The sequence below is a fragment of the Protobothrops mucrosquamatus genome, unplaced genomic scaffold (assembly GCF_001527695.2).
Source record: "Protobothrops mucrosquamatus isolate PMUCROS unplaced genomic scaffold, P.Mucros_1.0 scaffold605, whole genome shotgun sequence".
NCBI classification, from domain to species: domain Eukaryota; kingdom Metazoa; phylum Chordata; class Lepidosauria; order Squamata; family Viperidae; genus Protobothrops; species Protobothrops mucrosquamatus.
The window spans coordinates 146,677-169,186 of record NW_015386903.1 but is presented as its reverse complement, the minus strand read 5'-3'; the positions used below and the strand labels follow the sequence as shown (position 1 = coordinate 169,186).

The following is a 22,510-nucleotide window of genomic DNA, read 5'->3' as shown; positions in this document are numbered from 1 at the left end:
AAATGCATAAACAGCTCCAGAACAGCCTGGATACGCTCCAGACAGAGAAGGCCAACCACGGCCTGGCACTAACAGTTAACTGGATTGAGTGATTTGCAAAACGCCCTTAGGGAACTCAGAAAATCAACCAGCAAATTAAAAAAAAAAACAACTAAAAATAAAAATCACCCCATGTTGCATGATCCGGTTAGGTTAACATTAAACACAGAGGGGGGGGAGGGGAGGGGGAGAGAGAGAGAAAGAGACACAGAGAGAGAATGTTCTAGTCAAATCACATCCTATCATCATTTGAAGTTTTGTTTCCCAGGTTGTTTGGTAAAATGGTCTTTAAAAAAAAAAAAAAAAATGATGCATTTCCCAAAGCCGAAAATAAGGTAAGAAGGAAATAAAATAAAATAAAATAAAATAAAACGGATTGAGCCAGTTCAAAAGAGCCCAGGCCAGTTCAGTTAAGAGCGTTAAACCCGTCCTCCATCACCGGTCCATCATGCTAAGGATCATCTCTGGGGTGAGGTCTCCATTGGGCGCTTCCACTGCGGCTGGCTGAGTTCCTGGAGTGGCCACGACAGTCTCTGTTTCGGGCTTCTTCTTCACTTCCACAATAATGTTTTCAATTGCACCAGTGTTCTGGTCTTTCACCTGAATGATTGCTGTGGCTAATGGATAAAACAAAAAAGGGGAGAAATCAGAATTTCACAGCATCTAAAGGCAGGGGGGTCTTCAAACTTGGCCCTTTTATGACTTGTGGACTTCAACTCCCAGAATTCCTCAGCCAGCGTTTGGGAGTTGAAGTCCACAAGTCATAAAAGGGCCAAGTTGGAAGACCCCTGGCCTATACTGTAAACCAAAACCCTCAGGTGTCTGGGACGTGCCTGGCTGAGGAATTCTGGGAGTTGAAGTCCACAAGTCATAAAAAGGGCCAAGTTGGAAGACCCCTGGTGTAGGTGGTATGATGGAGAGAGGACGGTATTTATAAAATCTGCCCCTCTCTATTCTTTATCTGCACAAACTTTCAAAGCCAAGGGTTTTAAAACAGACACAATGACGCACAGCGCCCTAAAAGAAGAGGTTGCTTTCCTTGGAGGCCCAGAAGACTGATTGGTTTGATGTTTTTCTCAGGCCCTTATCTGCTTCTTGGAGCAGTTGGAGGACGAAGAGACACAGACGTGGAGTTGAAGTCCACAAGTCATAAAAGGGCCAAGTTTGAAGACCCCTGATCTAAGGCAAGGGTGGCTGGGGACCCCTGAACTAGATCAACCCAGATGAGCCCTTCCAACTCACACATTCTATACATCAAATTAAGTTTATCTTGCCTTAGTTATACAAGAATCACGTAATACGATATGATGTAGAAAAACAGGGCTGGGGAATTCTGGGAGTTGAAGTCCACAAGTCTTAAAGTTGGATCTAAAAGGGGCTGCTTCTTTTCAATGAGCCAGAAGTCTAGTTTTAAACCCATGTAGGGCACACTGCAGTTGGGTGTTACAATAATGGCCAGGCAGGAGTCCTCCTGCATTGCTCTTGAGATTAAATGCTTCTGCTTGCGGTGGTGTTTGACGTGAAGCCCAAACCATGGTTAATGTTAACTACAGTAAGTAAAAGGGAGGCACCAGCCAGTAGATGTAAATTATGACTTGCACTCATGATATCTTGAAATCTGTCTACAGCAAAATCTTCTTGGCACTTCTTGCTAAAGGGAGGGATTACGCAGGCCTGAAACTCAGTCTGAGTCGGCCTCACGCAGATGTAATTTGTGTTATTTCAGTGGTTCTCAACCTTTTTAATGCCGCGACCCCCAACCGGCCGTAAGTCGAGGACTAAACCGGTCGTAAGTCAAGGACTAAACCGGTTGTAAGTCGAGGACTAAACCGGTTGTAAGTCGAGGACTACCCAACCGGTCGTAAGTCGAGGACTTTCCCTGCCCGGGAGCGCCGCGCATGCGTGGTTCCGCCCCCTGCCGAGGCGTAGCTGGCAAGCGGCAGAGACGGAGCAGGCCGACCACCAGCTGGCCCAGCCCAAGGGAGGTAAGCCACCCGCCAGAAAAGGGGAAAAAAAATGGCGGACAGCCTTGCTTGGCGACCCCCGTGAAATGGTCGATCGACCCCAAATGGGGTCGCGACCCATAGGTCGAGAACCACTGTGTTATCTGGTCCAAAAACAGCACCAGGGGTTTTCCTGAAGGCGCGTCCTCCAGTATCCTCAAAGCTCCTCATCTCAACCTGACTTAACTTTCCTCTTTATTGATAGGACTGGACCCTGCAGTCATTGGGAGAAAAATGGAAACTTACGCTGGGGCTGTTTGGGTTGATTGGCTTTGCCTGGAGGGCGTCCTCTCCGCTTCTTGGCTGGCGGAGGAGTTGGGGCCACGGGCTCCACTTCTGGTTCGGCCTCAATTTCAACCGCTGTTTCTTCCTCCTCCTCAATGTCATCCAATTCTGGTTCAGCATTTTCCTCTTTAAGATGAGCAAGGCAACGAACAAAAATCAAGGCAACGAACGACGAAGAAAATAAAACGTGAATTGCCTAAGTAGGTTCCCCCTAGGTTCAGTGATGGCGAACCTTTTAGAGACCGAGTGCCCAAACTGCAACCCCAAACCCACTTATTTATCGCCGGGTGCCAGGTAGGCGTGGCCCACTGGGTGGGCGTGGCTTGATGGTCATGGCAGACTGGGTGGGTGTGGCCAAGGTGGGCGTGATCACCTCGACGTTGCTCATGGGGAGGGACGCCTGTGGGGGCCGGGCAGGGTTGGGGGAGATCCAGGAGGTCTCTGGCAGGGTGGGCAGGAGGCTCGTCTTGCGGGGTGAGGTGAGGCAAGGCGAGGCAGGGGTGCCATTGTCACAGGGCAAGGTGAGGCAGGGGCGGCTGCTGCCTGACACCATCGGCCCCTGCACACAGAGGCCAGCGAGCGCATGGGTGCTGGGATGCATCCGGCCATGTGGGACCTCGGCGAGTTAGTGGGCAGCTGGTTGAAGAGGGTCAGTTGCCATCTCCGGGGCATGACACGTGTGCCCACAGAGAGGGCTCTGAGTGCCGCCTCTGGCACGCGTGCCACAGGTTCGCCACCACTGTCCTAGGTAAGGCGGTCATGTCGATATTTCTACCAGAAAGAAGCCTTCCATTCAAAAGGTGGCTGGGCCACAGAAGGAAGCCACAATGCCCCTGCCAGACATGTCAGTTGGGTGAAAACTACTTTGCTACTTGCAAACCTTCAATGGAAAAGTGATGACTGTGGGTGCATATAAACATGTTTGCGTACAAGCGGGCACACACCATGATTATGTTTAGTTTCCCTCTGTGAATGTTTTAAATTGAAGGACCTCAATTACCTCAATAACCCTAACCCTAACCTTTTTAATGGGTTGGAATGGCAGAATATTGAAAATAAATCTTTTCCCAACATCAGGTACACCAATGGCTTTCTTGAAAGAAGGAAGGAGTGACTCCTACCCTCAACCTTCTGCCTAAAGGTTCTTGCGGTACTGTATCAACGTTTTCCCGCCATTGCTCAGAAACTGGAACAGCTGAAAGTGGCTACTGGCAAGTTACTGTTTTGCATTCTGTGCAACAGCCGACAGCATCCGGGGTGGCCTATGAGTCGATCGGCAAGTTTGGGAGATCTAAAAAGTTTCTGGAGTTTTTCTCTCTTTCTTACCACTGTCCGAAGAATCCTCTTTCTTGGAGCGCATCTTTCTCTTTCGCCCACGTTTCCCCTTCTTGGGCTCCCCTCCGTTCTCTCCTTCAACCCCATCGGGGCCTAAACAATTATCTGCATGTCTGGCCATTGTGTTCTGGTTAAAGAAAGGCAGGTAAACGTTAGGTGTCGGTTGCATGCTGAGAGGTATCTGAACCACCTCTTCCAGGTGAATCAGGAAATACATTTTTTAAAAAAAACTGCCTTCAGGTCATTCTTGACTCGTGGCTACTATTTGGACAAGTCCCTGGAGTTTCCTTGGAAAGCATTCCTCTTTGCTTTCCCTCTGGGGGCTGGGAGAGAGACTGACTGGCCCACGATTTCTCATCCAGCTGCCATTCCTAAAAGCAGAACTAGAACTCACAATCTCTCCCCCCCCCCTTTTTTTTTTTTTTTAAGAATCCGCACTAATAGCCAGCTTTTGGAAGTGCCAGCAACAAAGAATTAAGCTTGATGCAATCTGACCTCTGAGCAGACTGCTTCAATTTTCAAGAACATATAAGGATGACATGGGTCACACAGTTTCTAAGCCAAGGGACAGGAAAGGCCCCATAGGGGGGGGAAAAGAAGAAGAAGCAGCAGCATGTATTAAAGCAAGACTGTACAACTTCTGCCGGCTCGCTTCTGCCATGCTCGGTGGCACGTTAAATCCAGACTGTAAACTTGGGTGGGGCCAGGCTCTTTTGGGAGGATTTCAGAAGCTTTAAGCAAAGGAAAAAAAACCCCCCACAAATGTCTCAAAGCAAGTGTAAGGCTAATTGCACCCATTTTGCTCTTTAACCTTAATTCCCAAAAGTGGGAGGGAAAAAAAACCCCTCCCAGCTTTTGGCTCCGAGACCATCGGAAGGAAGCTGGCAGCTGTGCCAATCCAGACCACATTTCTTCTCTTCTTGCCTCCAAGTTTTGCAGCCCTCAAAACAGTTCCCATTTTTGAAAGCAGCAAATGCCGTCCAGATGATTCCCACAGCAGGATTGGCAGAACACAAAAGCTCTGGCTTTGCCAGAACCGTTAACACAGAGGGAGTCTTGCTAACTCACTGGTGTTAAAAACCCCATCCATCTCCTTCTCTTATTTCCTGGTACTTCACACGGAGCTCCGTGCAACACTCGTCTCCCCCCTCCCCTCCCCTCCCCTCCCCAATCTTCCCATGAGTTTTGAGCACTTACACGGCGTGTGAACGTTTTGCCACACTTAGAGCAGACGAAGGCAGCTGGGACAAAGTTGGGATCGTGGTAGCGCTTGAAGTGCATGTCAAGCAACTGCTTCTGGCGGAAGGTTTTGTCGCAATGGCTACAGGCGTAAGGCTTTTCTCCAGTGTGGGTTCGCTTGTGCATGATCATGTGCCGTTCCTGGAAGGAATCAAGAGGGCAGGAGATCAAAGGGGTGGAAGGACCCACGGACAGCCTGAAGGCGGTAAATTAACTGATCTAGACCAGGGCTTTTCAACCGGTGGTACGCGTACCACTTGTGGTACTTTGCCACATGCCAGGTGGTACGCGATTGCTAGCCAAGGGTAGCAGGGCAGGGGAATAAGCTGAAGCGAGCCAAGCCTGAGGGAGAGGCAGCTGCAGGACTGTCTGGGCTCTGCAGAAGCCCCAGGAGCCGGCAGGGCTCCAGCTGACTGGCGCTTCCAGAAGCAGATGGAGCTGGAGGTGAACTGAAGAAAAAGGGGGGAGAGAGGAGAAGCTATAAAAGAACGTGGTTTGGGTGGAGGAAGGGGAAAAAAGCCAACAGGAAAGGTTTAATCCCTTTAAACAAATGTAATTAGTTTTAGCCCTTTAACTGAGTCTGTCTGTAGCTTTTAGAAAGTTTTTGTTTGAAGGTAAACAGGCTTAATTTAAAGCTAAAGCTTTTCGCAATGGCCGAAGCCTTTCAGTCTAGGAGTGCAACATTGTGACACTTGACACAGCTTAAAGAGAAAAAAAAAGGAGTTTGTGTTTATTTTATTTTCTTGCTTTGCACTTGATTCCTGTGTCTTTAGGGGTACAGGGAAGGGATTGGGGGTGGTGCATTCTTACTACACTGTGGAAGAGCTCAGAAGGGCAAACCATCTAGTTCAGGAGTCTACAAACTTAGCAACTTTAAGACCTGTGGACTTCAACTCCCAGAATTCCTCACAACCAGCCATGAGGGCTGAGGAATTCTGGGAGTTGAAGTCCACAAGTCTTCAAAGTGCCAAGTTTGAAGACCCCTGAGCTAGCTGGTAGCGGTGCATATTAATAAACATGGATAAATTCATCATACATTTTGTCAGTGCAAGGGGGAAAGCGATTTAGCAAAGGAACAGCCACCGAAGAAATTAAAACTGGTACTTTTTTTTCCTTTTTTTTTCTAGAGTTTGTAATATTTTATTAGAGTATAGAATAAAATACAAAAATACAAAAGCAAATAGTAGGACACAGTGGGGAGGAAAAGGGGGGGGAGGAAAGTGAGGGGGAGAAGGGAAAAAGAACAGACTCCCTCTGTTGCAGTAGAAAGAAGCATCAACATTGAACCTCAATTTTTTACTTTTCCATAATATTATAAACTAGCCATTTCTATAACAACAAATGAATCTAATCAGTAAAACCCAAAATCCCCCCCCTTTTTTAAGTCATCAAGTTTTTGACACCTTGCTAAGCACTGGCGGTACTCAAATATTGTCATGTCCTAAAAGGGGTACAATCTGTGAAAAGGTTGAAAAGCCCTGATCTAGACAATCCCGGGTTCCTTGCGGGTCCGTCCGTACCTGTCGGCACGCATAGTCGCATTGGTCACATTTGAAGCGCTTCTCGTTTTTGTGAGACTTCTGGTGCTGGATGAGTGCGTATCGCTCGTGGAACACGGCGTCACAGTAACGACACTTCTTGCCCTGCTCAATGTAGGAATGCTGCTTCCGCAAATGGACACCTGGAAAAGGACAGTCTATCTTTAAATCATCATCACCTGGGGAGGAGATGGAGGAATACGAACGTCTTCCCTGTAGCTGATTTTTATATTTAACTGAGCACACCAAATTCCTGCCTGATGGTGCTAGGATAAACATTTTAAAATGCCAGGATCTATCCAGTTGGGTCTAAGTGCTTAAGGAACTGGAAACGGTGAGACTCTGAGCATTAGTCCCACCTTAAGCACGAAAAGCTGGACGGGAGAATTTGGGACAATCCGTCCCTCCGTTTTTTTTCCACGGGAGTCTCAACGCATCCAATAATGCTCACCTAAATCGCTCTTTCGTGCAATCACCGTGTCACAGTGGGGGCAGTGGAACTTGGCCACGTTTTCCGTGTGCTTCTGCAGGATGTGCATCTTCATGGTCCCACTCTGGGTGAAGCGAGCGTGGCAAATGTAACACTCGTAGGGCTTCTCACCTTTGGGAACCAGGGAGAGAAACGGTTAGCTCAAAGAGGCCCAGATGTGGAAATGGCATTGTGGATTACGGGAAAGAGAACATGAGCTTGGATATATGGATATATATGGGTCTTTTTTATATAAGCCAAAATCAAAAGTACATTTTGCTGACAAACAACACACACACTGTTTGTTTGCAGTTTCCTAAACAATTCTCCTTTTTTTCAAGCTATTCTTGCATTTATTATAGCTTTTCTCAATTTTTTTCCCCTGTAGGAAACTTTAAAATTATCTCAGTTCTCAGGGAGCCTGAGTAAAAAATATGATATCTACATCTCATAGTATGCTACCATGATCAGTAGAGTTACAATGTGTAAAAATTTCTACTATTGAGTACTAAAATTGCAAAGCATGCAAAGTTAAAAAGAGAGAGGGGGGGGAGAGAGGGAGAGGAAGAGGGAGGGAGGGAGAGAGACGGAGGGAGAGGAAGAGGGAAAGGGAGGGAGAAGAAGGGAGAGGGAGAGAGGGAGGGAGAGGGGGAGAGAGAGGGAGGGAGAGGGAAAAGGAGGGAGAAGGGAGAGGGAGGGAGAGAGAGGAAGAAGGAAAGGGAGGGAGAAGGGAGAGGGAGGGAGAGAGAGGAAGAAGGAAGAGAGACGGAGGGAGAGGGAGAGAGGGAGAGAGAGGGAGAAGGAAGAGAGGGAGTGAAAGAGGGAGGGGGAGAGAGAAAGAGAAAGAGGGGCTTTCAGCACACGCTGCTCTGTGCCATCTTCACCGAAGCGCAATCCGTACCAGAATGGGTCCTCATGTGCCTCTTCAGTTTGTAAGTGTCTCTACTGGCGTAGCTGCACAAGCTGCACTGGAATGGGCGTTCCCCGGTGTGAGAACGAATGTGGCGTTTCAATTTGCTAACCTGAAACCCAAGAACACCGAAGTGAGATTAGCAACGCGCAGATCACTATAGCTAAAAAGAATTATTATTATTTTTTTTTTTAAAAAAAAAATCCTATGCACTTCTGGAACGACAAAAAAACGACAATATGAAAACAAATGCAGGTAGTCCTCAACTTACAACAGTCGGTTAGAGACCGTTCAAAGTTACAACGGCACGGAAGGAAGCTTTTCACACTTACAACTGTTGCGGCATCCCCACGGTCATGTGACCAAACTTTGGATGCTTGACAACTGGTTCGTATTTATGACCTTTGCCATCATCTCCTGGAGGGGGGGGGGGGTCACGTGAAAGACACTGGTTAAGGGTGTTTTGTCCCATTTTATGACCTTTCTTGCCAGTTGTTAAGTGAATCACTAAAGTTAGTAACATGGTTGTTAAGTGAATCTGGCTTCCCCCATTGACTTTGCTTGTCAGAAGGTCGCCAAAGGGGAACACCTGACTCTGAACACCGTCATAAATGAGTCAGCTTCCAAATGTCTCTATTCTGATCACATGACCATGGGGAGGCTGCTGGGAAAACGGTCGTAGGTCGCTTCTTTCAGTGCCGTTGTAACTTTGAACGGTCATTAAACGAACTGCTGTAAGTCAAGGACTACCTGGTAGCTGTCCAGTGAGTTGCTTAGAAAAGATGAGCTGTCTTGAAGGCAAAAACACAAGGAGTCATAGTAAAGTCGAAATAACAAGTGTTAGCAAGAATTTATAACTAATCCTTGACTTTATAAATAATCAAACAAAATCTAGTGCTTTAAGGTCTCATGTTCCGAGAAACCCCAGCTTTCGATGTGGCAAAATTATAATCCATAAAATGGTTTCCAAGTGATGCTGAAATTAAACTTAAAAGGTAGATCTGCAACAAATTTCTACGCAGAAAGAGGCAGCACTGAAGTTCCACTTTACACCTAAATGATGGACCTACCTGAACACTTTTAAGATCCAGAAAAAAATGTTAACTATGAAGGGAACCCTTTCAAAGCTCCAGGCAAAACAACGAGTAGGAAAATCGGTGTAGCTATCATAGAACGATGAAGATAGAAAACTAGACACGAAACACACCTCCACACTGGCGTAGTCACACATGGAACACTTGAATGGCTTCTCGTGGGTATGTTTATAGCGGCGATGTCGAACCAACTCTCCGCTTGTCACAAAGGCCATGTCGCAGTCGGGGCACTTGTGAGGACGAGTACCTGATGGATTATGGAGATCAAAGAACATTCAAACAGGCAACGGCTTCATTTGACTGAGACGACAATAACGTGCAAGTCTACGTCGCGCCATTTTATTTTTTAAAAAAGGAGATTGCTTTGTAGGTAATATTTGTGTTCTGATTACACAGCAAAGTATGCTTTAAGAGACAGGTCCCACTAGGCCAGTGATGGCGAACCTTTTAGAGACCGAGTGCCCAAACTGCAACCCAAAACCCACTTATTTATCATCAGGTGCCAGGGTGGGCATGGCTGTGGTGGTCATGGCAGATTGGGTGAGTGTGGTCACCTCGATGTTGCTCATGGGGAGGGATGCCTGTGGGGGCCAGGCAGGGGGAGATCCAGGGGGTCTCGGGCAGGTGGAGCGGTGGGCAGGAGGCTCGTCCTGCAGGGTGAGGCGAGGCAAGGCGAGGCAGGGGTGCCATTGTCGCAGGGCAAGGCGAGACAGGGGCCAGGGTGGCTGCTGTCTGATACCATTGGCCCCCCGCACATAGAGGCCAGCGAGCGCATGGGTGCTGGGATGCATCCGGCCACGTGGGACCTTGGTGGCTTAGTGGGCGGCTGGTTGCAGAGGGACAGTTGCCATCTCTGGGGCATGGCGCGCGTGTCCACAGAGAGGGCTCTGAGTGCCGCCTCTGGCAGGTGTGCCATACGTTCGCCACCACTGCACTAGGCTGTTTATATATAGTTCAGGATAACGTTCTTTTCCTATGCCAGTTGAGTGCAACTGGTACGCAAGCAATTTATGTGCTGCATCCTCAATTTCTGATACACCACAAATTACATGTACATTCACAGCCCAGGACTTGACTAATCCTTCCATTTGCACCCCCCAAATCAGCAGTCCCTGCAAAAAGCCTGTTCGGAAAATGGCACGGCAGCATCCCCCTTCACCGTACCTGTGTGAGTATTGAGGTGATTTCTCAGCAGTGTGACTGTTCGGAAGGCTCTGCCGCAAAGGTGGCACTTGTGTGGCCTCTCGTCCGTGTGGCTTTTCATGTGACGGTCCAGGTTTGAACGCCGGGGGCAGGTGTAGCTGCACAGTTCACACTGGAATGTTTTCTTCACCCCTATTCAGAAAAGAACGTTCATTGCTCGGAGGCAGAACCCCCTTATTTCCATTTCTAACAGACAAGATGGCCCCATTACAGGGATAAATGTCCAGCACATCTGAGTGAACCAAGAGAAAACCTTAGTCGTTATCAAGGACAACAACTTGATTTGTATCCTGTCTTTCTGTCGAATGGGTAGAATGTAAAGTGGTGTTTCCCAACCTTGGTCACTTGAAGATGTGTGGACTTCAACTCCCAGAATTCCCCAGCCAGCTTTGCTGGCTGGGGAATTCTGGGAGTTGAAGTCCACACATCTTCAAGTGGCCAAGGTTGGGAAACACTGATGTAAAGGATCAGCTACATTAACTAGGCCAGGGGTAGGCAACCTTGGCTCTTTTATGACTCGTGGACTTCAACTCCCAGAATTCCTGAGCCAGCATGGCTCAGCTTGGAAACCTCTCCCTTTCCCCTCAGCATGGCTGACTCAGGAATTCTGGGAGTTGAAGTCCACGAGTCATAAAAGAGCCAAGGTTGCCTACCGCTGAGCTAGGCCATAAAATACAACAGAAATCACTTGAGGGAGCAATCCTGTCTTTGCTGAGGGGAAACGGCTTCCGGCTTCCACATCTGGCTCAGTGCTTATCACGAAAGCCATCTACCTGAACGTGACACTCAGCTGCCTGTCCAGAGAAACATACCTTTCAAAGAAGACATAGGCCACAATTAAGCCGTCGTCAAGTCTTGCCTTTTTGAACCTAGCTGGGTTTTTAAAAAATCAATTAAACCTCTGCCCTGGGGATCGGCGAAATATTCAAGAGCCGCGGGATATTTAACGTACGGCACAAAAATCCTGAGGGACTGCCCACCAAGCCTTCAGGTGGACCGCCCGGCCTACCTTTCTTTTTAATTTTCGTTGGCTTGGGGGGCTTCATGTTGCCCACCACTTTCTCCGCGTTGACGTCGGAAAGCAGGCCCTCCTGCTGCTCCTCTTCAAAATCGTACACAGACACATCCACGTCCTTGCCCTCCTCGGTGTAACGGAGTTTGCTTTTTTTGGTTTTCTTTGTCTTTTTGGCGGGGGGCTGATAGTCTGGGTCTTTCTGCCAGTTGGGATCCTCCTGAGGCTGAAGCTCCCCCTGCTCCAGGGTCTCCACCTCGCCATTGGCCCCAACCTTTACCACCTGGAAACCTTCTGGCAGAGGGAGCGTGTGGCAGATCATGGGCTCCCCCTCCTGGAGGCCACCCTTGGAGACCTCGTTCTCATAGGCCCCCTGAAGTTCTTCCACGGAAGTGGTGGCAACAGGGACAGAGACCGGGACGGGCACTTGGACGAGCTGGAGTTCGCCCAGGTTGATGGGCTGCTCTTCCATGTTCACAACCTGCAGGGTGATGATTTGGGTGTCGTCCACGGTGGCTTCGGCATCTTGTGGCACGGCGCCTTCTATGACCTCGGTCTTCATTTGAAGCAGCGTTGGATCCAGCTGTTCCATCATGACCATCTGAACGCCAGCGTTAACCTCCTGCACCACCTCAGTCCCATCTACTTGGTTGGGCGGCATCGGGCAAGCATCTTCTTCCTGCCCGCCTTCCCNAGGGAGAGAGAGAGGAAGAGAGGAAGGGAGATGGAGAGGGGGAGAGAGGGAGGGAGAGGGGGAGAGAGAGGGAAAGGGAAAGAAAAGGGAGAGGGAGGGAGAGAGAGGAAGAAGGAAGAGAGACGGAGGGAGAGGGAGGGGGAGAAAGAGGGGCTTTCAGCACACGCTGCTCTGTAGCCATCTTCTCCGAAGCGCAATCCGTACCAGAATGGGTCCTCATGTGCCTCTTCAGTTTGTAAGTGTCTCTACTGGCGTAGCTGCACAAGCTGCACTGGAATGGGCGTTCCCCGGTGTGAGAACGAATGTGGCGTTTCAACTTGCTAACCTGAAACCCAAGAACGCCGAAGTGAGATTAGCGACGCGCAGATCACTATACCTAAAAATAATTGTGTTTTTTTGTTTTTTTAAAAAAATCCTATGTACTTCTGGAACGATAAAAAGGCCTTTCAATATGAAAACAAATGCAGGTAGTCCTCGACTTACAACAGTAGGTTAGAGACCGTTCAAAGTTACAACGGCACGGAAGAAAGCTTTTCACACTTACAACTGTTGCGGCATCCCCACGGTCATGTGACCAAACTTTGGATGCTTGACAACTGGTTCATATTTATGACCTTTGCCATCATCTCCTGGGGGGGGGGTGTCACGTGAAAGACACTGGTTAAAGGTGTTTTGTCCCATTTTATGACCTTTCTTGCCAGTTGTTAAGTGAATCACTAAAGTTAGTAACATGGTTGTTAAGTGAATCTGGCTTCCCCCATTGACTTTGCTTGTCAGAAGGTCGCCAAAGGGGAACACCTGACTCTGAACACCGTCATAAATGAGTCAGCTTCCAAATGTCTCTACTCTGATCACATGGCCATGGGGAGGCTGCTGGGAAAACGGTCGTAGGTCGCTTCTTTCAGTGCCGTTGTAACTTTGAACGGTCATTAAACGAACTGCTGTAAGTCAAGGACTACCTGGTAGCTGTCCAGTGAGTTGCTTAGAAAAGATGAGCTGTCTTGAAGGCAAAAACACAAGGAGTCACAGTAAAGTCGAAATAACAAGCGTTACCAAGAATTTATAACTAATCCTTGACTTTATAAATTATCAAACAAAATCTAGTGCTTTAAGGTCTCATGTTCCGAGAAACCCCAGCTTTCGATGTGGCAAAATTATAATCCATAAAATGGTTTCCAAGCGATGCTGAAATTAAACTTAAAAGGTAGATCTGCAACAAATTTCTACGCAGAAAGAGGCAGCACTGAAGTTCCACTTTACACCTAAATGATGGACCTACCTGAACACTTTTAAGATGTGGAAAGAAATGTTAACTATGAACGGAACCCTTTCAAAGCTCCAGGCAAAACACCGAGTAGGAAAATGGGTGTAGCTATCGTAGAACGACGATGATAGAAAACTAGACACGAAACGCACCTCCACACTGGCGTAGTCACACATGGAACACTTGAATGGCTTCTCGTGGGTATGTTTATAGCGGCGATGTCGAACCAACTCTCCGCTTGTCACAAAGGCCATGTCGCAGTCGGGGCACTTGTGAGGACGAGTACCTGATGGATTATGGAGATCAAAGAACATTCAAACAGGCAACGGCTTCATTTGACTGAGACGATGATAACATGCAAGTCTCCGTCGTGCCATTTTATTTTTTAAAAAAGGAGATTGCTTTGTAGGTAATATTTGTGTTCCGATTACACAGCAAAGTATGCTTTAAGAGACAGGTCCCACTAGGCCAGTGATGGCGAACCTTTTAGAGACCGAGTGCCCAAACTGCAACCCAAAACCCACTTATTTATCATCAGGTGCCAGGGTGGGCATGGCTGTGGTGGTCATGGCAGATTGGGTGAGTGTGGTCACCTCGATGTTGCTCGTGGGGAGGGATGCCTGTGGGGGCCAGGCAGGGGGAGATCCAGGGGGTCTCGGGCAGGTGGAGCGGTGGGCAGGAGGCTCGTCCTGCAGGGTGAGGCGAGGCAAGGCGAGGCAGGGGTGCCATTGTCGCAGGGCAAGGCGAGCCAGGAGCCAGGGTGGCTGCTGTCTGATACCATTGGCCCGCCGCACATAGAGGCCAGCGAGCGCATGGGTGCTGGGATGCATCCGGCCACGTGGGACCTTGGTGGCTTAGTGGGCGGCTGGTTGCAGAGGGACAGTTGCCATCTCTGGGGCATGGCGCGCGTGTCCACAGAGAGGGCTCTGAGTGCCGCCTCTGGCAGGTGTGCCATACGTTCGCCACCACTGCACTAGGCTGTTTATATATAGTTCAGGATAACATTCTTTTCCTTTTTATGTGCTGCATCCTCAATTTCTGATACACCACAAATTACAGGTACATTCACAGCCCAGGACTCGACTAATCCTTCCATTTGCACCCCCCAAATCAGCAGTCCCTGCAAAAAGCCTGTCGGAAAATGGCATGGCAGCATCCCCGTTCACCGTACCTGTGTGAGTATTGAGGTGATTTCTCAGCAGTGTGACTGTTCGGAAGGCTCTGCCGCAAAGGTGGCACTTGTGTGGCCTCTCGTCCGTGTGGCTTTTCATGTGACGGTCCAGGTTTGAACGCCGGGGGCAGGTGTAGCTGCACAGTTCACACTGGAATGTTTTCTTCACCCCTATTCAGAAAAGAACGTTCATTGCTCGGAGGCAGAACCCCCTTATTTCCATTTCTAACAGACAAGATGGCCCCATTACAGGGATAAATGTCCAGCACATCTGAGTGAACCAAGAGAAAACCTTAGTCGTTATCAAGGACAACAACTTGATTTGTGTCCTGTCTTTCTGTCGAATGGGTAGAATGTAAAGCGGTGTTTCCCAACCTTGGTCACTTGAAGATGTGTGGACTTCAACTCCCAGAATTCCCCAGCCAGCTTTGCTGGCTGGGGAATTCTGGGAATTGAAGTCCACACATCTTCAAGTGGCCAAGGTTGGGAAACACTGATGTAAAGGATCAGCTACATTAACTAGGCCAGGGGTAGGCAACCTTGGCTCTTTTATGACTCGTGGACTTCAACTCCCAGAATTCCTGAGCCAGCATGGCTCAGCTTGGAAACCTCTCCCTTTCCCCTCAGCATGGCTGACTCAGGAATTCTGGGAGTTGAAGCCTACCAGTCACAAAAGAGCCAAGGTTGCCTACCCCTGCCCAAATGCCTGAATTTTGATCATGTGACTATGAGGAAAAATATTTCAATATTTAAACCAGGGGTCTTCAAACTTGGCTCTTTTATGACTCGTGGACTTCAACTCCCAGAATTCCTGAGCTAGCATGGCTCAGCTTGGAAACCTCTCCCTTTCCCCTCAGCGTGGCTGATTCAGGAATTCTGGGAGTTGAAGTCCACGAGTCATAAAAGAGCCAAGGTTGCCTACCGCTGAGCTAGGCCATAAAATACAACAGAAATCACTTGAGGGAGCAATCCTGTCTTTGCTGAGGGGAAACGGCTTCCGGCTTCCACATCTGGCTCAGTGCTTATCACGAAAGCCATCTACCTGAACGTGACACTCAGCTGCCTGTCCAGAGAAACATACCTTTCAAAGAAGACATAGGCCACAATTAAGCCGTCGTCAAGTCTTGCCTTTTTGAACCTAGCTGGGTTTTTAAAAAATCAATTAAACCTCTGCCCTGGGGATCGGCGAAATATTCAAGAGCCGCGGGATATTTAACGTACAGCACAAAAATCCTGAGGGACTGCCCACCAAGCCTTCAGGTGGACCGCCCGGCCTACCTTTCTTTTTAATTTTCGTTGGCTTGGGGGGCTTCATGTTGCCCACCACTTTCTCCGCGTTGACGTCGGAAAGCAGGCCCTCCTGCTGCTCTTCTTCAAAATCGTACACAGACACATCCACGTCCTTGCCCTCCTCGGTGTAACGGAGTTTGCTTTTTTTGGTTTTCTTTGTCTTTTTGGCGGGGGGCTGATAGTCTGGGTCTTTCTGCCAGTTGGGATCCTCCTGAGGCTGAAGCTCCCCCTGCTCCAGGGTCTCCACCTCGCCGTTGGCCCCAACCTTTACCACCTGGAAGCCTTCTGGCAGAGGGAGCGTGTGGCAGATCATGGGCTCCCCCTCCTGGAGGCCACCCTTGGAGACCTCGTTCTCATAGGCCCCCTGAAGTTCTTCCACGGAAGTGGTGGCAACAGGGACAGAGACTGGGACGGGCACTTGGACGAGCTGGAGTTCGCCCAGGTTGATGGGCTGCTCTTCCATGTTCACAACCTGCAGGGTGATATAAACCCACAGCAGGTGCCACCGAAGCCGTAGAACACCGTGCCGCGGAAGATACTGGAGCCAGAAGTAAACTTCGTCGCAACCTAGGTCGACAAGGTAGTACTGGTAGACTTGCGGTCGCAATTGGAGGACGTGGTGGAGTCAGGGTAGATGAACCAACCCGCCGTAGCCCGTTCGTAGAAGAAGGACGGGCGGAAGGGGGCGTCTCTGGTAGGTCTTCCGTTCTTTGCCTTTGATGAACGTTTCTTCCCCAATAGCTTCAACTGCGTCCGCTTCCATGTCACCTTCCTGGCGAAGAAACAAAAGGAGAACACCGGGCTTAAGCACCTTGCATGAACTGATGGGAGCAGATTCTCAGAACCCCTAAGGCCTTTGGGTCAGAGAAACGTTGGCAGATTGCGTCTGCTGAGAAAATGAGCAGACTTCCTGTATTGTTAACCATTGCTAAAACCACTCAGACACCCTTCCGTTGAGCACAGTGACTTAACTGCTAACCCTGTGACTCTCTCGACCAGGACTAGAAGAGAAATGGGTTCTGGTAGAATGGATTTATTTTATAACTCTCCCAATCTGAACATACCCAAAATGACATTTCTTAGGAATCCTGTGCCTGTTGCAGTAAGAGGATCCAACCACTAGGGATCAGTAATGGGACAGTATATGCTTCATAGCAGCACTTCCCTGCAGGATCCAGTTCTCTCTCCAATGAAAATTAGAAAAGCTACTGGACGGTTTGTAGACAGGAACAAGTGATTAGGGTAGAGGGAAGAAACAACACATGCTTCCCGTATCCATGCCCAGTGAAGCTATTCTTGGGTACAGAGATCAGTGAAATGTGTAGAGCTGCAGAAGGACAGGCTGTGCTGGGGGTGGAGTCAAGAGAGCAATCAGCCTGGAGTCATTATGTTCCCACAAGCGGTCTAAATCCAACCCCCTTGAATTCCATTAATTCTTATCTAGCATCAGTTTAAAGCTAACCATTAGTTGACTAGATTCTTGGGTATAGGCAGGAGCAATAAATCAGTTTAATTGGAATTTAACGTGGTCCCGATTCTTTGTGCTTGACAAGAGCCCCAGAAACCAGAAATGTTAATACCCAACTTTTGCACCAAGGACAACAGACTTACTATTTTCTTTGCAGTCCAAGATACCCTTAAAAACGCACAAACAAAAACAAACAACCTGCCCCTCCAATTCCTTAGACATCTGGAAATTGCTTTGTTGTTGTTGTTTTTTTAAAAAAAGGGGTGAAGTGAAATAAGCACAGGAGAGGGTGATGATGCCATTTTATTTTAATTCTGATCTTCAAATTGCTGAGCTGATGTCTAAGCTCCCCTCCGAAGGGAACTGGGGAGACATAAAATTGGTATTGCAACGCAGAATGTTCCTATGGTATCAGCTAAATTCCTAGACATGAATTTTAAAAATGCATGGAAACAGAAGTATTCAGATTTGCGAAGAAGCCTCTCTGAAAATAGCTTGTTTATTTTAAGTAAATTCCTTTTACCATACAATAGCTGCTCACCATTGTGGCACATCAGTCACATAAACAATCTTCTTTGTTTTCTTTTTCTCCAAAGATAATTTCTTTTCTTATTCTGGTATGACTTGTTTGGCCACAGGCATTGTACCCTGGTCTGGTTATCTGCAAAGATGAAGCAAGGCTTAGAGAGACTGAATAGCAATACACTTTCAGTTGAGAATCACTCACATAAAAAGTAGCAATAACTATTTGGATAGCTTAGAAAAGAGGATAAGATCACCAGTGTAAACTATCATAAGTATCTGCAACGATAATAAACTATTTCAAATAAATATAACTCTAAATACCACTGCACAGTGGGAGATAATAGTGTCCAGAAACCCCAGGTTTTTGGGTCATTGCTTGGAAACACCAGCCTTGTCAAAGAAGAATCTTTTCCCTACTCACCCCATAAAATCAGCCTACGATTCCTTTTGTTTTCAGCTGGAACCTGGAACAACAAAAAAAAACATTTCGGGATTTGTTTCTGCCAAACCAATCCAAAGAATACATTGTTTATTCCATCCAAAACAAAAATGCATTTTCAAAATGAAACACATTTTCTATTTTGTGTGCATTTTCATTCTCATTTTTTTTCTTATCCAAAGCTGTGTTAATAAAAACCATAGTACATCTAGCACTTTGTAGAAGGATGAACCTGCATGATGTAAAGGCAGGAACAGCACCCAGCCACTCATTTCCCCAATATTTTTTCAGCAACCCCGCACACTGTTGATATGAGCTGAATTAAGTGATATGTTGTTCAAGTCTAAAGACAAAACTAAAAGTGTTCCTTTAAGATGAAGAGCTGGAGCTGAAACCAGAAGGCCCAGAGGGAGAACTTGCCTGAAGGTGCACCATTTAAACTACGGCACTCTCAAGACTCCCTGTCTAGAACTGGTAAGAAGGCAAGGGGCTAAGCAGAGAAGGCCACTGAAGAGGGTGTCAATGGCCAAGGGCCATAAAGAAGCCAGTGGCAGGTCAATGGTTGGCATGGATGATCTACTGAAGAGAACCTAGTGGTCAAGTGCAAGGGGCCACAGTACCACCACAAAAGGCTGCCGACTTCAAGATAGGCTAAAATTGGCCAGGGCAGCTTGTCGAAAAGGCAACAAGGGTGTGTGTGGTGGGCTGCAATTCACATCACATCCTGTAGGCCACATTTGCTGGGGTAAACTTCTAGTTGGCTTGAAGGTTAATCCTTATGGTTCCTAGAGGAACTATGAGGGCCCTTATAATTAGTCCGGACCGTAGTGACCGGCAGCATTGGGGTATTATGCAGTTTGGGGAAGGATTATGCTGCCATTCTGAAATGAATCTGCAAATAAACTTCACAGGATTTTGTCATTCCACCTCTTTTCTCTGCCTGATACCGTTCTAGGCGTTTTTTATACCTTTTTTCCCCCTTGAGGTTGCTTAGGGACTACACATGAGATCATGAGCTGTAGATAATTCATTATTTAAGCCAGAGTTAGTGGATTCAAAGGAACTCATCCCCTTATTAGATAGCAGAGTGTCTTAAACTGTGTCCACTGGATACAATAATATATTTTAAGATATATGGTTTGTAATTCAAATGAATGTCAGGGTCAGAGAAAAGAGACTGAAACCTGCGCAGTATTATCTTGAACGCCTTTAATTCTATTATTTCCCACTCTTGGTCTCAGTATCATATAGATAATGTGAATATAAATAAGTCACTTGTAATGAAACTATAATTGAAGAATTACCTAACTTAAGACGTCACCAAAGGGGGCAAAATGACACATTCACACAGGCACACCCATTTTACCTGCTACCTATAAAATATATAGTCCTGAGCAATTTAAAGTAAGGGCCAGAAAGCCCTAATGTTTAATGCTAGAGCACGGCTATGGGAATTTTGAGGTCACTTCTGATATACATAAATATGCTGTGTTTTATATTCTAAAGACTAATTTTACAATTTATTGCAGTTATTTATTGAAAATACAGTGACTAGGGAACATTAAAGGACAATTTGTGTCTTACCTTCCCCAAGGAAAAAGGAAAGACAAGAACATTTGTTTTAAATTGTTATACTCACAATGAGTAATAAAGGAGAATGGATGCTCAAAAATCTTATTTTCTATACTCTATTTTTCAGATGCACCATTCTGCAATAAACTAGGATAAACTACTGGGATTATTTGTAGGTCTCGTGCCTTAAATATGCTCTGAACAATCAGCCAGTGATGGAATATGCATGTGGAGAAGTGGTTTGTGTGTGTGTGTGTGTGTGTGTTTGGCAACAAAATGACTCACTTAGCAACAGAAATTTTTGGGTTTAATTATGGTTATAAGTTGAGGACTACCTGTAATGTGCTGTGTATCTTTGGGCTTGACACAGCCTGAATTGTTTTTTCTACTCTAATAATTATTAATCTATCCTGATTCTACCATCAAAACAGTACGTGTTGCCTGTGGCTTCCATCCAGGAGTTCAATGCAGATATTTATGTATGTTAAAAGACTCATTTAATATAATAACAATGTAAAATAATATATTAAAAAAATTTAAATCCAATATTAAACGTGATTTTAAACTATAATCCGCATTTTCAATTTGAATATTTGTACTGTACATTCCTAAAATATTGGCCCTGGCTCAAAAAAAATTCAAAATATTTTGATTAATCAATACATCAGGCCCTGTCAGAAATACTCAGGGTACATCCAGTCTTTTCCAGAGTTGCTAAGCGAAAAGCCAACACAATTATGTTAGAAGTACAGATTGATACTAGATAAATCCAGACATTGAAGGTAAGACTAGATAGTATCTGATTCCATGGCAAGGTGAATGCAGTTAAGTTGACAGGAGAGCTTAGGGATTGTAAAAGCCTACACAAACCCCATGAGATTATTTCCAAAGCAAGGTAGGGCTTAACAGTTTGTAATTCTGAACCATATTTCACAATACACTGTGAATATCAGGTCACAGGAAGAAAGTATCTCCAATACAATAGTGTGAATCATTCAGGGAAATGTAGTAAGGAATAAGCCTCCCCCCCTAAAATCAATGAAACTGCAATGCAGGTTAAATTCTATTTGTACAGTAATAAAGAAGTCATACAATATTTGCTGGACTGACTCGATCAGTTCCAACATTTAATCAGGCCCCCTAACCTTTTGTTTTTTTTAATGTTTTTAAAAATTCTTTATTGAAAGGATACAGAATATAAGCAAACTACCAAGTACATAACAATAACAAAATGAAACCAAACAATAGATAAAAATAAAAATGATAAAAAGACAAGGAATAGGAAAGCAAACAAAACAAGTCTACATTTTATATATTAAACTAGTCACTGCTGTACAAAAAAATACAATATAATAGTACTGTCAAATACTCCAATATTATATTAACAGTATATAAAAATTATAAAATAACATCTATGCCAAAGAATATATTGATTTATCCTCTGATTAATATAAAATATTGCCTTTTCTAAGACAGACTAGTTAAAGATTTTCAAAAGCCAATCTTTAATATCTGGAATACGATCAATTCTCAATATTATTCTTTTAGCCACCCCCCACAATGCACACTAGAGCCATAATTCCTTAAAGACAAGAGATTCTATCTACTTATATATTATTTGGTACATAATTCAAAATCACATATTTAACATTTCCCCATAAATCACATACATAATTGCACTTTTGGTAAAGATATGTTGTGGATTTAACTTTTAAACATTTAACTTTTTTGTACAATTCAATATTAAGCGAAAGAGTGCAGAATGGTAATTTAAGGATCATATGATGTTCATCTATTTCATGGTAGCCAAAAGATTAAAATGAAGAAGCCAAGCGTAACAGTAAAAAGAACAATTAATTTAGTTTTTGGAAACAAACCACATTTTAGAAAAGTGGAGGAAACAGACTAAACACAAATGGATAATATTTGAGAACTGTAATTTTTAACACAAATAACTGAGCTATCTGACTGAAAAGACCATATCTAAAATTATCTAAGGATAATTATCTAAAAGTATCTTTTGGAAAACTTTAATTGGTATTTATATGTCAAAAGCAGAATTGTAACTATCAGGGTAAAATAGCAATTGTTCCCACCGTCAAAAACCTGTTGAAGATGAATACAATGAATATCCACCACCAATCTACGGATCTCTACTTTCATGTGTAACCTGGACAACTCCAATAACATCTACCCATTGTAATACTTATTTTAGCCTTTTTCATTCATTAATACACCTAGTGACAACTTTAAGGCTTGTGGACTTCAGTTCCCAGAATTCTTCAGCAAGCTATGCTGGCTGAGGAATTCTGGGAGCTGAAGTCCACAAGTCTTAAAGTTGTCAAGGTTGCAAACTCCTTAACTAACCCTTCACCTCCATGCATGTAATCATACTTTCCACAATATATCTATTTTTCCATCTTTGGTTTTAAAGCAATCTATGCTATTCATCTCACCTAGTGACTTTTTACATTCCAATTCTGTGCGCCGTGATTATTATCATGTGGACCCGTAGATAACGATCTCTTCCACCCATCATGGCTTGGTTTAATTTAGGTTTTCACGTAATACTTTTTAGTAACATAAGGTACAGATTAGATCATCAGCCTTAGCGCAAGCGTTTTGTGCTTATTATGTGAAGAGACTCAATGCTCAATTTTGGCACACGTTGGCCAGCGTGCACAACAGCAACCAAAAGCCCCATTTTGCCCTAAAAACATACCTACCTACAGAATTTTATGGAGGGGGGTGGGATTTCTACTTTCTACTCTAGAAATTCTCTGGCAGACCAATATATACCGTGGCTCAGATTCCACCTTATCAAGAGATATGTGCAGTTACAAAGACACTAAATTCACCCTTACATCAACTTTGCAGCATAAAATATTCAAGGCAACAGCCTCGATTTTATAATTCTAAACCAGATGTATGTTAAGACTGGAAAGAACTGCTTCCATCTC

The 22,510-nt window shown here is 45.6% G+C and overlaps 1 protein-coding gene across 1 annotated transcript; it reads right to left on the bottom strand.

Annotated features, from left to right (window-relative positions):
* Nucleotides 1–406: 406 nt before the first annotated feature.
* Nucleotides 407–17,591, bottom strand: CTCF (CCCTC-binding factor). Its single transcript, XM_015817539.1, has 12 exons — nucleotides 17,556–17,591; nucleotides 16,231–16,318; nucleotides 11,125–11,820; nucleotides 10,077–10,247; nucleotides 9,026–9,159; nucleotides 7,810–7,930; nucleotides 6,891–7,040; nucleotides 6,422–6,582; nucleotides 4,860–5,042; nucleotides 3,654–3,789; nucleotides 2,289–2,453; nucleotides 407–656 (listed from the first exon to the last, which is right to left on the bottom strand). The coding sequence occupies exons 1-12, from the start codon at nucleotides 17,556–17,558 to the stop codon at nucleotides 475–477; spliced, it is 2,190 nt and encodes a 729-aa protein (XP_015673025.1). The 5' UTR covers nucleotides 17,559–17,591; the 3' UTR covers nucleotides 407–474.
* Nucleotides 17,592–22,510: the final 4,919 nt, after the last annotated feature.

Coding starts and splice junctions, on each gene's coding strand:
- CTCF (XM_015817539.1), bottom strand. Junction 7,931..9,025: donor GTGACTACGCCAGTGTGGAG/GTGTGTTTCGTG, acceptor CTTGGGTTTCAG/GTTAGCAAATTGAAACGCCA. Junction 7,041..7,809: donor GCACATGAGGACCCATTCTG/GTACGGATTGCG, acceptor TGGTTCCCAAAG/GTGAGAAGCCCTACGAGTGT.